General features: G+C 40.6%; 1 protein-coding gene across 2 annotated transcripts in view; it reads left to right on the top strand.

Annotated features, from left to right (window-relative positions):
• STAG1 (STAG1 cohesin complex component) overlaps positions 1–14,530 on the top strand; it is a 203,465-nt gene that overhangs the window by 157,392 nt on the left and 31,543 nt on the right. For both annotated transcript variants that reach the window (XM_074833498.1, XM_074833499.1), the window contains 3 exons: positions 1,012–1,082; positions 6,082–6,169; positions 8,681–8,761. In XM_074833498.1, coding sequence (XP_074689599.1) covers positions 1,012–1,082; positions 6,082–6,169; positions 8,681–8,761 — 240 coding nt within the window. The remainder of the gene's footprint in view (positions 1–1,011; positions 1,083–6,081; positions 6,170–8,680; positions 8,762–14,530) is intronic.

Here is a 14,530-nt window from a genome sequence, read left to right as displayed (position 1 = left end):
CATGAGAGAGGGATGAGGACTGAGGATTTCAGAGAAAAGCGGTGTCTGAAAGTCATATGAGAAATGAAGAATTAAGAGGTTTAGATCCCTAAGGAAAAGGGAATGCAAAGGTCGGACATGTGACACAGAGAAAGATTTGGAGACAAAACCAAGACAAGGCAGGGAAGTCGCTTAATTTGTTAGGCATTTAGATGGGAAAAAAAAAAATAAAATGGAGAATTGTTTTAAGTGGTATTCCTGTGTTAGAAAGTTGCTGGAAAAATTAAGTTTTGGAAGTACCTTATTTCCACTTGTTTCACTAAGAGAATTTGCTGCTCAGTTCGCATAAAATATTAGGATAATGATATTTTAAAATGCCAGAAAGAAAAAAATTAAATGAAGAGTGTTGATTGAGTTGTGCAATATTTATTCTTGGACTGTTGTTTCCCCAGATTTGTAAGATCTAAATTATAAAAACCCAAACCCTTCCATCCAGATCTGAATGTATGTCAGTCTGTGCACATAATGTGGTTGTTATGCATTACGGTGTGTAGCACAGTGAACAGCAATGAAAGATATGAAAAGAAAGAAATTTTCCCATTGATCATTTAAAAAAAACTTGCCGTTGACATCTGCAGGTTTCTGGCGTAGAGCAAGGCAAGCATTTGGCTTTATTCTGGTAGCATGTTCTTGTATTTTTGTGGCTGATGGTTAAAGCTGATGGTTCAGTCCTTTTTGTAAAATAAGGTAGAACTCGGATTTTATTCTTGGAAATTATTTCTACTGCTAGAGGATAGTGATTTGAGTATTAACATAGTGATACTGCTGTATGTTGTCAGATGATCTTACTTATTTCCTAGTGCTATGTGGTGGTTATTTAAATATTATTATGGAATCTAGGTAAAAGTCATTGGGAAATGTGGAGTCAGTTTAGATGTCAACGTGAACCTCAAAGAAATCTGCTTCTCCCCATGCGGTAATATACTCTGCTGGATTGCTGAACTCTCTTAATGGATTTCCTTTCATTTTCAGGGAGAAGAAGCTGATGATGATGATATATACAATGTGCTCTCCACATTAAAGAGGTTAACCTCTTTTCACAAGTAGGTGATTTTTTTTTTCCCCTCAAAAATTTACTGTTAATTTTATCATTTCAATGAGTATCAGTTGAAGTCTTTTGTTAAGAAATGAGAAAATATATGAAATAGAGATTAACAAATGATTAGTGGTATTTGTCAGTATAACTGCTTGGATTAATCTGGGTCCTTGCTTAGTTAATGCCATTACTTCTACAGATTTGATTTGCAAGTGGCATACCATCCCTTGCACTAAATGCTTTTACACCTGTGAGTATCTTACTAAAAGTCATACTCCCCTGTGTGACAGTCAGTGCACAAGGGACGCTTCTCATCTCTGGCACCAGTGGATGCAGGCCAAATCTGTGCTTTGAGCTTCAGCTTAGGAGAGCCCTGGAGAAAGGTGTTTCTCAATGCCTTTGAGGTATTTCTCCTCAAAATTATAGAAATAAGTGGTAGTAATAATAATAAAAATAATTAATAGTTTATGGTGAGAGTCCGGAAGGTGCATTTCTCTTCCTGCAGAAATGCCAGGGATAGTTTCTAGTTGAATTGTTGGCAAAGTCTAACTGCATGGATTGCACAGAAACTCCTTCACTAAGCAGGAACCAGCTCAGTGGAACCAGGCAGCAGCTTTTCAGGGTCCTGCTGCTCTCACACCTATGGGCACCCTCATAACTTGTAGAGCAACCTGGAAAATTTCACTTGAACTATGAATTTTGGAGCATAACCATGAAGACCTAATCTTCCCATCCTATCAACTAGGAAGTAATTGTTCCTGCTCAGCATGTAAAAAAGCTTCACATGCAGGTGACTGAGAGCTACAAATCATTTCTTCCTTAGAACAAGATGTGAGAGGATCTTGCTTCTGACACCTCTTTTTATACAAATTGGTTTTAGTGATTTCATTTCTCTCTTCTTTATGTGCTTAGTCTTCACTTATCCTGAATTCCGCATTGGATCATTGTATGAAATGGTTCTGAAATACCTACTCTTTGTTTCCATTCAACAAGAGTCCCACAGAGATCATTAAATCGTTACTAATTTCCGTAGTGCAGCAGGCTGACACATGTGCAAATTAGGTTTTCAGTCTCCCTGGTAACATTCTGGAGCCACTTCTGCCTTTCCTGAGAGGACTGGTGAAAGCTGTAGTTCACGTCCAAGAAAGCAGCACAAATCTTAAGGCTCTTCTGAGAGTCTCCCACATATATTTTTTTCCTTTAGGGTTCCAAATCTCTAGAGAGTTAATTCAGACTGTAAAGAAGCTTTGTAGAATAACACACAAATCGGGGTTGGGGACATCTACCTTCACCTTCAAAAAATAGGAGAGAGAAAAGAAAACTAAAGAGCTGAAGAGCAGCTGTGTATCATTTCTCAGCTGATCTGTTATTTATGATTATAGCTCAGTGGGAATTTCTAATTAATATCTGCTTGCATATAAAGAAGTAATGAAATCTTTTCATTACTCTACTGAGTGTTACATCTAATACGGTTTCTTTATGAAAGGAAACAATCGTACCATCCCAGACAGAATTTCTGCCAAGCCTTTAGCTACAAGATTGGGGTCTTCAATTCAAAACTCACATCGAGCGTTCTCATCTCAAAGAATGGTGGCTGTGGTCTGATACTCTCATTGCCTATCACCAACTGGGAGCCAAAAGAAATGAAATCAGCAGCAGAAGTTGAAATTGCAGGCTAACACCCTGTACGTTTCAGGTCTTCTGAAAGTGCACAGATAAAGTAGTTGCTGAGGCTTTGAAAAGAAACAAGTCCCTCTCCCAGTGAGAGAAACTGTACCTTATCTGTGCTTGTGTTTCCTTGGTAGTTGCTGCTTCTTCATATTTTAGGAAAGAAAAGCCCAGCAAAGTGGAAAAAAACATGGTAAGGGATTGTCAGAAAAGCCTTCCAGACCAAAAAGCTTCTATATTGAGATTTTCCCAAGCTTAAGCTAATCCTCTTTCGGAGAGGGTCATGGCAACAAAAGGCTCACAGCACACCTTTTAATTCATGTCTTTTCCTCAGACAAGGATATCAGTATTCCAATACAAAAGAAATTCATCATTACAATGTTTCCTTCCAAGTTTTCAGAATATAATAATAAATTTTCTTGAGGTCTTCTGAATAGAACACCTGGAGTATATACTTGCGCTTCTTTTTTTTGCCAGGGTCTCACTGATATTTATAGCATTTTTTCTGTCCTTAAGTACATGGAGACAATTTTCCTATACTGATTCCAGTCCAATTCAACTGAGCTTTCACACATAACAAATCGGTGCCGTAACAGTTTGTATGCTGCAAAATATCAGCATTTCTTTCAGTGCAAGATACATGAATCTCAAGCATCGCCTCCCTTACTCTGGATGTGCCCTTTGATGCTGTCTTGTATATAGAACATTGTTTCACCTTTAGAAATCAGGATTGTTGGTATCACTAGTCTATATGAAATGGAATTTAATTCCTTCCTGCCTCCACACTGACTTCATAAGCCTGCAGTGGCTATAGTAACTCTCCAGACATGCATCATATTTTTATCAGTATAAGCATGATCAGTCAGGACACGTCCCAGATAGGTACATTCATGGTCAGACCAGCAGACCTTCTCTTCTTGTTATAGAAACCTTTTGCCTAACCTTTTTTCCAGTAGTTGACCCGTACATCCTTCAGGCTGAATTATTCAGTTTATTATATCCAGAAGTAGAAGAAATTATGATAAATGAAACCTCAGTAGAGAAATCGGACTATCTAGCATAGCTGTTAAAAGCCCAAGGTACAGCTTCTCTCGCTTTGTGCTTCTAAAAAGAGCAGCAGTTTTGTGGGTAGAGAGATCACCTCTTTGAAAACTAAATTTTCTAAGCTGCTTGTTGACACACTTTCAGAAACGTTGTGGGACTGGTACCTTTACTTCATCTGACTCCTTTCTGGCAGAAATGTGCCCTAGCAAAGAGTGTTATCTATAGGGATGAAAAGAAACCTTTGATGAAATGTTGGGCCTTGTTTTCTGTAATCCATGAAGACTCTCTGACATGGAAGAGTCTAAGGGAAAACTCTGTGTTGTGTGAATTTTCATTCTAGGAGCCTCTATATCAATCTGAACCTCTGTGGAGAATTGTATTGTGTCCAAGGTACCTTTATAACATTTTGATTGCTAAGTATTTCAAAAGAGACAAGGGTGTACCAGAATATGCCCAAATTTAATGTGAAGGCTCTTCTTTAAGGAAGCTTATATTGAAAAACCCTATGCAACTTATATATAATTAGAATTTTTCAGCTTTGGAAGCTGAAAAGCTCTTTCTGAGATCAGCTGTCAGGGCAGGCTCAGAGCAAAGAGCTCAGGTGCCCCCAGCTGTCAGGGCAGTGGGGCATGCCCCTGTGACGGCTGCCTGACACAGAGGGCTCTCAAATGAAAAGGCAGAAATGAGACAGTTTTTCCTTTCATATTCTCTGTAGGATAATCTATGCTGATATCTGCCTCTGCACACCAAGGAGATTTGACTGCTTTAATTACAGTGCTGTAATTAAGGAGGTACAACTCTGCCTTGCTAGCAACCTGTGATTTGCTGAAGCAGCATCTATGTGCTTAATATCACTAGGCAGAGGCAGTTCTCTGACAGCCTGTAATTTATCTATGAAACATTTTATTTTCATACTTCGAAGACCATTCAGAATTCCAAAAGACCATTCCAGAATCTAAGGTGGGGGGAGTATTTTTACTTTTTTTTAAGTTCTATTCATGGATTTGAATTAGAAGTCAAGATGCACCTTGGCTTAATGACACAACCCTAGAGTGAATAATTCACTTGCTTTTAGCACAGGGGCATTAATTGTTATGTTTTCTGTGAAACTTTTACAGGTGAGGTTTCCCAGGGCTAACATGCTCCAGACTGGGAAGCATTTTGTACTAGGGGTTTCAATAGGATCTAGGCATTCCCAGTCTTGAGTTCAACCTCTGTCCGTTTCAGAACTAGAGAATTACTCTTTCTGGCTGAGCTGGGTTAATGTTAATGTTAATGATTTAAACAAAGTCAGGCAGCTCCAAAGCAGGGCAAACACAAAGTGAGCATGTCATGGTGATCAAGGTGCTGGGATAAAAGGGAGCCAGATGCAAGAGACTGCTCTATCTAATTTAAAGTTGCCAATTAAGTCTGAGCATCCCTTCTTCCAGGTGAGTATTTTAATCACCAACTTTCTGATTATTCTGAGGTGGCTTTGTGTTTTATAAACATACTATAAACGGTTTCAAATTATCTCAGTTTAAATCCACTGCAGAAAAATGTGTTAAATCTACATTTTTTTTTTTGTGAGGGAAAATTTTTGCCTTCCAGGCAACCTGATATTTTGGTATTTCTCAGTTCTCTATTAAAAAAGCTGTACCATAAGCTGTTGAGATCTGAAAGGCTGTAGAATATGTGTTGCTAGTCTTGTTTGTATTCCTCTCACTGGCAAAGCAGGTTGCTACAATGAAATGTGAAACTGCCATCTCTGTCTCGTGCCGTGCTGCCTTACTTTAGATATTTCAGGATATTTAATATCTAGTGATAATGGATATTATTTTTCACCAAATGATACAGCAGAAAACCACATAACTTTATTCTGCTTAAAGCCATTTTTCATTCAGTGTATGTTGCTAGAGTTTGGTCCTAGTTTTTGCTGCAATGGCAGAGAAGGGCCTTCTGGAGTTCTGTCAATGCTTAGAACCAAAGAGGAAAGATGATTTAGAAGCAACACTGACAAGGAGCTTGTAGCTACACTTAAGTAACCTTTAAAGATTTATGTTATGCAGAGAGGTTTATCTCTTCCCTACAAAAATCCCATGTAGTAAACCATTTTTCCTCAATTATCAGAAATCCTAACTTCTGCTTTTAGCATGGTGTGAACTAATTGTGCAGCTGCTTTGTCAGCAGGCTGTATTGTCTCAGCTTTGCAAAAATACCAAAGCCCACTGAGCTGCCAGGTCAGACTATATTCTCGCTGTCATGTGGAGTTTTGAGGAGCACCACTAATCTCCCTTTATTACCTCTCGTTCTAGTGCGCATGATCTCACAAAATGGGATCTGTTCAGTAACTGCTACAGATTACTAAGAACTGGAATTGAACACGGAGCTATGCCAGAACAGGTAAGGTTAGCAACACCTGCACTGCATCGTTCGGGGAGTCAAAGTTTTAAAGAGACTAGTTGTAGACATTCAAAAGATTAATGCACTAGACTTCAGTTATTTAGGAAAAACATGGAGTTTTGAATAAAATATATATTGTGGTTAGACACTGTCCAGGAAGTGAAAAATCTTGGATTCTGTGGGTTTTGAGCTACTTACCTCACCTCTCTCATCTGTAAAGTTAAGTTTCTTGGCTGTGAAAAGCAATGCAGAAATTATGATTGTCGTGGTTTGAGCCCAGAGGGCAACTGAGCACCAGTAGCCGCTCACTCACTCCTTCCTCCTCAGGACTGGGAAGGAGAAAATAAAGCAAAAGGCTTGGGAATGGTGGTAAGGACAGAGAGGGATGACTAATTATGGTTATGGACAAAAGACAGACTCATTAGGGGAAGAAAAAGAACATAAATTTAATTCAAACACTAACAACGCCACCACCTAACAAACGGAGTAGGACAGTGAGAAGCATTACCACATCTTAAAAACACCAGCCCCTCCCTTCTTCCAGGGCTCAGCTTTGCTCCTGATTTCTCTCCCTCCTCCTCCACAGCGGCTCAGGGGGCAGGGAATGGGGGTGCAGTCAGTCCTGCTGCTTCTTCCTCCTCAGGGGGAGGACTCCTTGCATTCTTCCCCTGCTCCAGCATGGGGTCCCTGTCACGCGAGTCAGTCCTCCACGAAATTTCTCCGACATGAGTCCTTCCCACGGGCCACAGCCCTTCCCGACCTGCTTCAGCAGGGATCACCCTTGACCCTGCGTGTTTCACTCCTCCCAGTGTAGAACTACAACAGCGGGGGCTTCCCTGAGAGTCCCGATCTCCTTCAAGTGTAGCCCCCTGCTCTGGTGTGGGGTCCTCCATGGGCTGCAGGGGGGTATCTGCTCCGGCCCTTCCTTCTCCTTTCTTCCACTGACCTCGGTGTTCACAGAGGTGTCCTCCTCACAACTCATTCTCACAGCTCCTCCTCCACATCTCAATTTCCCCTTCTTAAATACATTATCACAGAGGTGCAGCCACCATCACTAATTGGCTCGGCCTTGGCCAGAGGTGGGTGCGACTTGGAGCCGGGGGAGCTTCGAGAAGCTTCTCACAGGGGCCACTGCTGTAGCCCCCTCCCCTGCTACTAAAACCCCGCCATGCACAAACCCAGCACAATGATGTTTACACTGAAACCCAACATTTGTAAACCTTGGCTGCAGTTAGAATTATCACAAATGATTATTGTGCATTGAAGATAAGATGGAAGCTTATGAAAACCAGGAAACAAGAACATTTATCAGGGATGCTGGCCAGCCTTCCCAGTGGAGTTCTGTTAGTGGACACATCTTGGACTTTGTTTCCTCCTAGTTCCATTTTAGTTTCTCAAAGGTGAACACAGGGACCATTTCACATTCTCCCAGGATTCCACTTTAAACTGCAGACTGCCTACTTCAGCATTTCAGCACATTTTATGTTATAATTTGATTTCAATTAGAAGCCAGTTGTTAATTCTAACTCAACTTCATTTAGAAAAAAAAATTTCTCATGAAATTCTGTAAAAGTACTTTCTAAAAAAGGACCCTATGGAGGACGCATAGCCACATGCCATATGGAAGTCATGGCTTTAAGCTGTGGGACTCTCTGCAGTTGCTACTTAATGCTGAAATTGTGCTACCTGGAGGGAAGGGGCCAGCAGATAAAAACTGTCCATTCCATCTTCAGTTTCTGGGTTTGACAGTGATGTGGCTCCCCAAATGCTTCTGTAAGATCATAGGAAAAAAGTTCTGAAATCTGAACTCTCCTCAGTATTTTTTCCCCCCAGTCCACTAGAAGGAGTTTGCTGAAAAAGGATGGTTTGGTCTTTAGTGATACCCAAAAAGTGTTTTGTGAAGTGATCGGAGCTGTTACAAACTTGATTTGTTCTGTACAGAGCTGCAAACTGTTGGAAGCATCTTCAAACCAAAAAGATTTTGAAATTTTTTGCACCTAATATTGATCTGAAATTTTAAAAATACACCCATAGATGCTTTTATGGGCACCATAAATATGAGCCTAGTCTTCTCCATGAGAAAATTTGTATTTTCTCCCTTTTTTTTAGAAGTTGAGCTACATGTTCATTTGACAATGGAACAAATTTCCAGACTGTTTCACGAGTGAAGTCAGATTTAGAGGATTTAAACGGATGCTTTTGAACTGAGATATGTAGATGTTGGGTTGTACTTCTATCATGCTGTGACATCACCTCTTGCTGTACTCTAATGCACAGTTTTCTGTTCTGTTTCCCAGCATTTCCACAGTAATTTTTTCAGCTGTAATAGGCTGATTTCTTATTGCACCAAACTGAGTAAGGAAAAACAAAATCTTTGAAAACAAGAAGTGTACTACCTGAGAGCTACTCCTATTTCTTCTCCCCAAAATACATTATAAGTTTTACATACACTTTACTGATACGCTTGATACTTCCAATGTGCTGATATTCTTTGTGTTCCCTCTGTTACAGATAGTTGTTCAGGCACTGCAGTGTTCCCATTACTCTATTCTCTGGCAGCTGGTGAAAATCACTGAAGGCTCCCCTTCCAAAGTAAGCTGGCATTTGATCATACAGATTTTACTGAAGAAACACAACTTGCCTGAAAAGGCATTAGACCCGATTCTCTGTAACTCCACCCACTGTGCTGTCGTTTTATGTCGTTGTGAAACAGTTAAAAAATGCTAGCATTTTGATTTATTTGATATTTCAGGATCTCTCTAACATCATGCATATGTCTAAATAAGCTATACAAACAGTGGAGGCTTGTCTTCATCAGGATTTTATACTAGCTAATCTTTGTATTTTTATTGCTGAAGATACTTAATGCACATTATTGTGAGTACAGCAGTTTCCATGAATGGCTAAGTGATGTTGGCAATGCTTACCTAACAGTTGTAAGCAATGCTGTTCATCTGTACACCACAGATAGCTTAATATTTATGTGTGTTTACCTTGCTTACCTTTTGCTTACATCTTTTATGTTGCTAAATATTAAACGTAAGGCTACTAGCACTGACGACTGCTAATAAAAATCAAGTGCACACAAGTTTGATGCAGTAAGGACAATGTTACATGTAACTTGTTTGTTATACTTGGCTTATCCAGGGCCTTTCCTTAGCTCTTTTTTCAAGCAGAGGCCAACATGCTGTCCTATTAGTGCCTTTTCAAAAATAATACATCAAATTAAAATGGTATGAAAACTGAAGTAGTAAGTGTACTTCCTCATCAGCATCAAAAAGAAAAAGATGCTCTACTAAAGTACTAATAAAATAAGCTTTTTATGCACATAAAAATGATAAAAATACATTGTAAATTCTTTGAGTGGTTTTGAATACTGACTTATATTGACATTTAAAAAATTTTCTAGTAAGAAAAAAAGAATAATTGGTATTCTTTATTATGGCTTTTGTTCCCATTTTCCCCTCTCAGCTTCTTTAGCATGCTGGTAGTATATAATTATTACATCTTGACTCCTTATAACTCAGAAAACTGAATACATCCCATTTGTTTTAAATGAACTCAGAATCTCATCAGAATAAAGCATCTGAAGTCCTCCTAGCTAGCAGCATTGTTATCCGTAGGGAGAAATTTCACTTTGACAGAAGGAGCTACATAACTAGAAATAAATCCAGGAGGCCATACGCTGCTTCAGCCCGTAAGTCCACAAAACCAACACACCAAATCTCATTCTAATGCTTCCCTTGTAAGGCAGACTGGACTGCTGGTTACCGGTGTGGTGAGTGATGGTGGGTGCAAGGAACCTGGCACTCAGAGCAGGTGCACTTAGAGCACCTAAGTGGCTGTCCAAGCCTGGACGCTGTCTTCAACACCTTTATTAAATTTTTCCCCATGTGCTCTTTGACTGTTGGGTCTTGCTAGTTGTCTTACCCACTCCTGAAGGTGCCCAACAACTCTGTCCTATTTGCTGGGCCTCTTGAGCAGCAATGCCCAGTCTTGCCCTGCTCTGGGTGCAAACGCCAAGACACAGAGTGTTCAGTAAGATTCTCATTTTCCTTCACTGTATTTCTCCATTTTTTTGAACTAAATACAGTAAATTGCTGCAGTATAACATCGATGGTGCAGAGCAATAACTGTCAGCATTGATGGAAGAAAGTTTCATGTTTTCTTGTGTCTAAATTATAGCAAAAGAAACATACTCACCATAAACCACAACTAGCAACTAACACATACAGCATCTATCTGCACAGGACCTGGTCACAAGCTTTGCATTTTGGTGTCAAAGTATTAATGTGGACTGTTGTTTGCAATATTACCATTATAGTCCAGTTAAACTGCAAGAGAAAAAGACCTTTATTTCAGTGACTTAGTGTGATTGTATGGCTTCGCCTACTTTTTCAAAATAGGATACGTTTGTATGAGACATTGTTTTATGAGATGAATGCAGAATAGTCTTGATCTTTCGTGTATTTCTGATACTCTTCTGATTGATAATGTGGTTCATAGGAATGGGAGGAACCTATGAAAGCTCCATTGAGAATGACTGTACAAGTCAATTCTGCTTCTGGAATCCCCAGTGAAAATCATAATTACTCTAACCTAGAGACCTGTTATTAACTTACTGTTTGGGGTTTCACCCCACCCACTACAAAAATAATGAGTATTCTACATGCTTAATTCAAGAGGAGCACTGCATTAATGCCCTTCAGCTCTTCATGCCTGGCCAGCAACCTCAGCTGTGCTCGCAACAGAAAACAGGATAAAGAGAAATCCACAGACCCGATGTGGTTTGTAGCATTTTGTTCTGTGTGGGTTTTTTCTATTAAACTTTCCATTGTAGTTTGTTCACTGTGGAAATAAATCTGATCTGCACTGTATCTGTCGCTTAATCCTTTAGAAGATCATTTTGCCCATGGTTGTTTTATAAGCCACGATTTAGGCTTATAAATTAGCAGACATTAAAGGGGATTACTTCTGAAGGATGATGTATGGGAAGACAAAAGGATTAACACAACCATCTCAAAATGAAAAATAGTGTATTGCATGAGCATTTTTTAAGTATTCAGGCTTTTGCAAGAACATTTCTGGCACAGTATTTTAATATGTAGGTCCATCCAGCTTTCTAGTGTTACTTTGCTGTAGCTGTAATGACAGAGAGAGGTGATGGTTTCTAGACTGAAGTGGTATCTTTAGTAGACCAGTGGATATAGCTGTGAAAATTAGAGAGGCTTTTGGGCACATAAGCCTTTCAGGTTTGAAATAACAGCAGAAGATTACAAAACAAAATATGAGCTGAGAACAATTTCTTGGTTTCTATTTCGATACAGATCAGGTAAACTGTCTCTAAAAGAAAAGGGAAAGGTCATTGGTACCTCTAGAGGGGTGGGAGCAGGGGAAGGCAAGGTGGTAAGACAGTTACGAGGAGGGAAGTAGGAGCTGGGTAGTGGGGAAGAGAAGGAAGATGGAAGATGACGAGGCTAATGGAGAGAAGGGAATTTATAGTATGTCATAAGACTAATCTTGAGTCCTTGTTTTTCTGTATCCTTTAGACTTGTGACTTTTCGTTCCCAGGCTCGTGTTTAGAAGATGATTTTTTTAGATTTCTCTTGAGCATGCAGGCTGAGAGATGTTGTAGATGAAAGTATTAATACTGTAATGATTTAGCAGCAAATCAAGATTTATTAATGACTAGCAGTACTTAATCATTAACCAATTTTAAAAATTTACAGAATAATTTAGTAAAATATGTCAAAATAGTGACTTAACTACAGATTCGAAGATGACAAGATTCACACTAACTTACTGTATGGTACCTTAAACCAATACATATATACATGTGCATTCACAAACACAAGATGTACAAACACACAGACAGACAAAGTATTTGGATTCAGTAAAATAAGTAGGTACCCACGCTCATGGAAATAACTGTGTACACCTAAACACATCGGCAGGTAGAGTGAGTGAGTGGGTGAAAGAGAAGCTAGCTCAAAGTTAAAATTTCCCTCTTCTTGAGTTTAGAGTAAATACTGACAGTGCATCTGCATTCCTCAACGGGTGATAATTGAGACTCGAGAGGGTTGACTTTGCCCTGGACTCCCATCAGCTTTAACGGCTGATGGTGCCTTAAGGTTTTTGGTACCTGAGAGGCATCCCAGCTGAGCGGAGATGCTGGTCACAGGCCCGCTGCGGTCCAGGAGAGCTCAAAGGGTCTCACTTGGAGTCACTATTTATAGGGTGCAAGATAATTGACTTCCATCAGGTACTTTTCCACTCCAGCCCAGCTCAAGTGATAAAATATTCTGGTGTTTTCCACCAGTTGCACAGGCCCAGAACTTGCCTCATGTGCAGTTCTGTTATCGCCCTCCCTCGGCTGCGTCCCAGGTGCAGATGTACCAGGCTGTCGGGAGGTGATGGACTGTTATCACCACTCCCAAGCGATCGGGAGAGCAGGAGCCAGGCATGTCAAGGCGGTGCCTTAACGCTCTGGTCCACTGCCGTTTGCAATCCATACTGCCCTAGGCTGGTATGTGGCCCAGGAGGGGAGTTGGAATCACACCAAGCACTGAGCAGCCCAGCAAGGAGAAGGGTCGGGGGAGGAATTGCACCACCACAAGAGATCAGAGGTGGAGGGATTGATTTGTAAGAAATGTTCATCTGCTGCCAGCTGGGTCGTTTGTGTGAGTTGATGCTGACAAATAGTAGCTGCTCTGTTTCATGTAGTTAGTTACCATGTAGGCAATCAATGCACAGGATAAAGTATATTAACATTTTGGAATTGTGAGTACAGGATTCAAGGGTGTTAATGTTTCTGTGGGAGGAAGAACTTAGTTTGGTAGTAGTGGGCATATATTGGCAGGTTTTACCTTTCTTAATCAGTTATGCTCTGCATCCATTAGGTGTACATTTTACTGCAGGGAGTTTGCGGGTGGCATGGGTGGATCTGGTAAGATTTCTGTCAGAGTTGTTTGAGTAGATTTCAAAATTGCTTAATATTTTTGTGTATTGGTTCTAGGGTAGAGTAATACATGACAACCAGGAGTGTACAATTGGGAACAGAATCTTTTTGGAATGAAGTTCTTTATCTGGTGTTCAGATGGCTTTTCCAAAAATACAGCCTCTCTCCTGAGAGGATTGCCCTTGTTTGGAAAGTGTTCATGGGCATTATACCCATGCCCAGGGCACAATTATTGCTTTCTGAGAGATACTTTATCTTACGACTGTTGGGTGTGTTTTGGATTATGGCTGACTACATGAGGCTAGGTGTGCTGGTCTGTAGGCTTCGTGTGGCAAAGAAAAACTGTTTGACTCTTGTGGTTTAAATCAAATTAGGATCAAGTCAGCTCATCGATTAATTAACAACACTTAATTAACCTGTAGTTAGTGCAACACATCTCCAAGATAAGTATCAGCTATACAGCAGGTAAACCAGAATACTAGACACTTTTATAATCACAGAATCACAGAATCATCTAGGTTGGAAAAGCCCTTGAAGCTCCTCCAGTCCAACCATGAACCTCACCCTGACCGTTCCCAACTCCACCAGATCCCTCAGCGCTGGGTCAATCCGACTCTTCAGCCCCTCCAGGGATGGGGACTCCACCACCTCCCTGGGCAAATGTTAATGAACACCTACAAATGTCTAACTACCCTTCTGTAACTGTTCACAACCTACTCTAATCCCCTCCCCAAGACACACACGATGTAGTTACACACGCACACACCCCCTCTCACAGGAGTTATGAGGTACAAGCCCATTGCCCTTTGGGGGGCATGAGATCCCCTGCTTGTATGTGGCTGCTGTTGGACATGGGTGTGCTCCAGGTTCGTATGTACCCACCCCCACAAAGCACTCCACAGTCACGTACACACATTTGAGGTGTGGGTTCCTGCGTGGTGTTCCCCATCCTGGCAGTCCTTCAGATGGATGTGGGCTTCTTGGGGCTTCCAGGCCCGGGCAGCAGTTGCAGTGTTGGGGTGTCTGACTTGGTTTGACTGCTGCTCTGTTCCATGCTGCTTTTATAGGTGGTTTTTTTATATCCAAGGTGGTTCCTTCTTTTCTCAAAAGTTTCTTGGTAATCTCCTGGTTACTGTTTAATCTGGTCATTTTAAACAAATTCATTGTTAACTTTCCTCGTAGTATTACCAGTTTTTAGGCAAACACCCCCTCAGAACAGGTAGTTTGGGTGTTCCCAGGCACTGTTGTACTCATGTTCTCATTGTATCAGCTGTTTTTTAGCCAGGCTGTTACCAAGAGGGTGCTCTGCAGATTCCCCCACACTGTGTAGATTTGTAGATTACAATTTGGATCACAGAGTTTAAAGAAGTCATATCAGCATAAAAATGTTTCAAAGACGTTTT

The sequence above is a fragment of the Strix aluco genome, chromosome 9 (genome assembly GCF_031877795.1).
Source record: "Strix aluco isolate bStrAlu1 chromosome 9, bStrAlu1.hap1, whole genome shotgun sequence".
NCBI lineage: Eukaryota > Metazoa > Chordata > Aves > Strigiformes > Strigidae > Strix > Strix aluco.
Note: the sequence above shows the minus strand (reverse complement) of the source record. Positions and strands in the feature narration are given on the sequence as shown.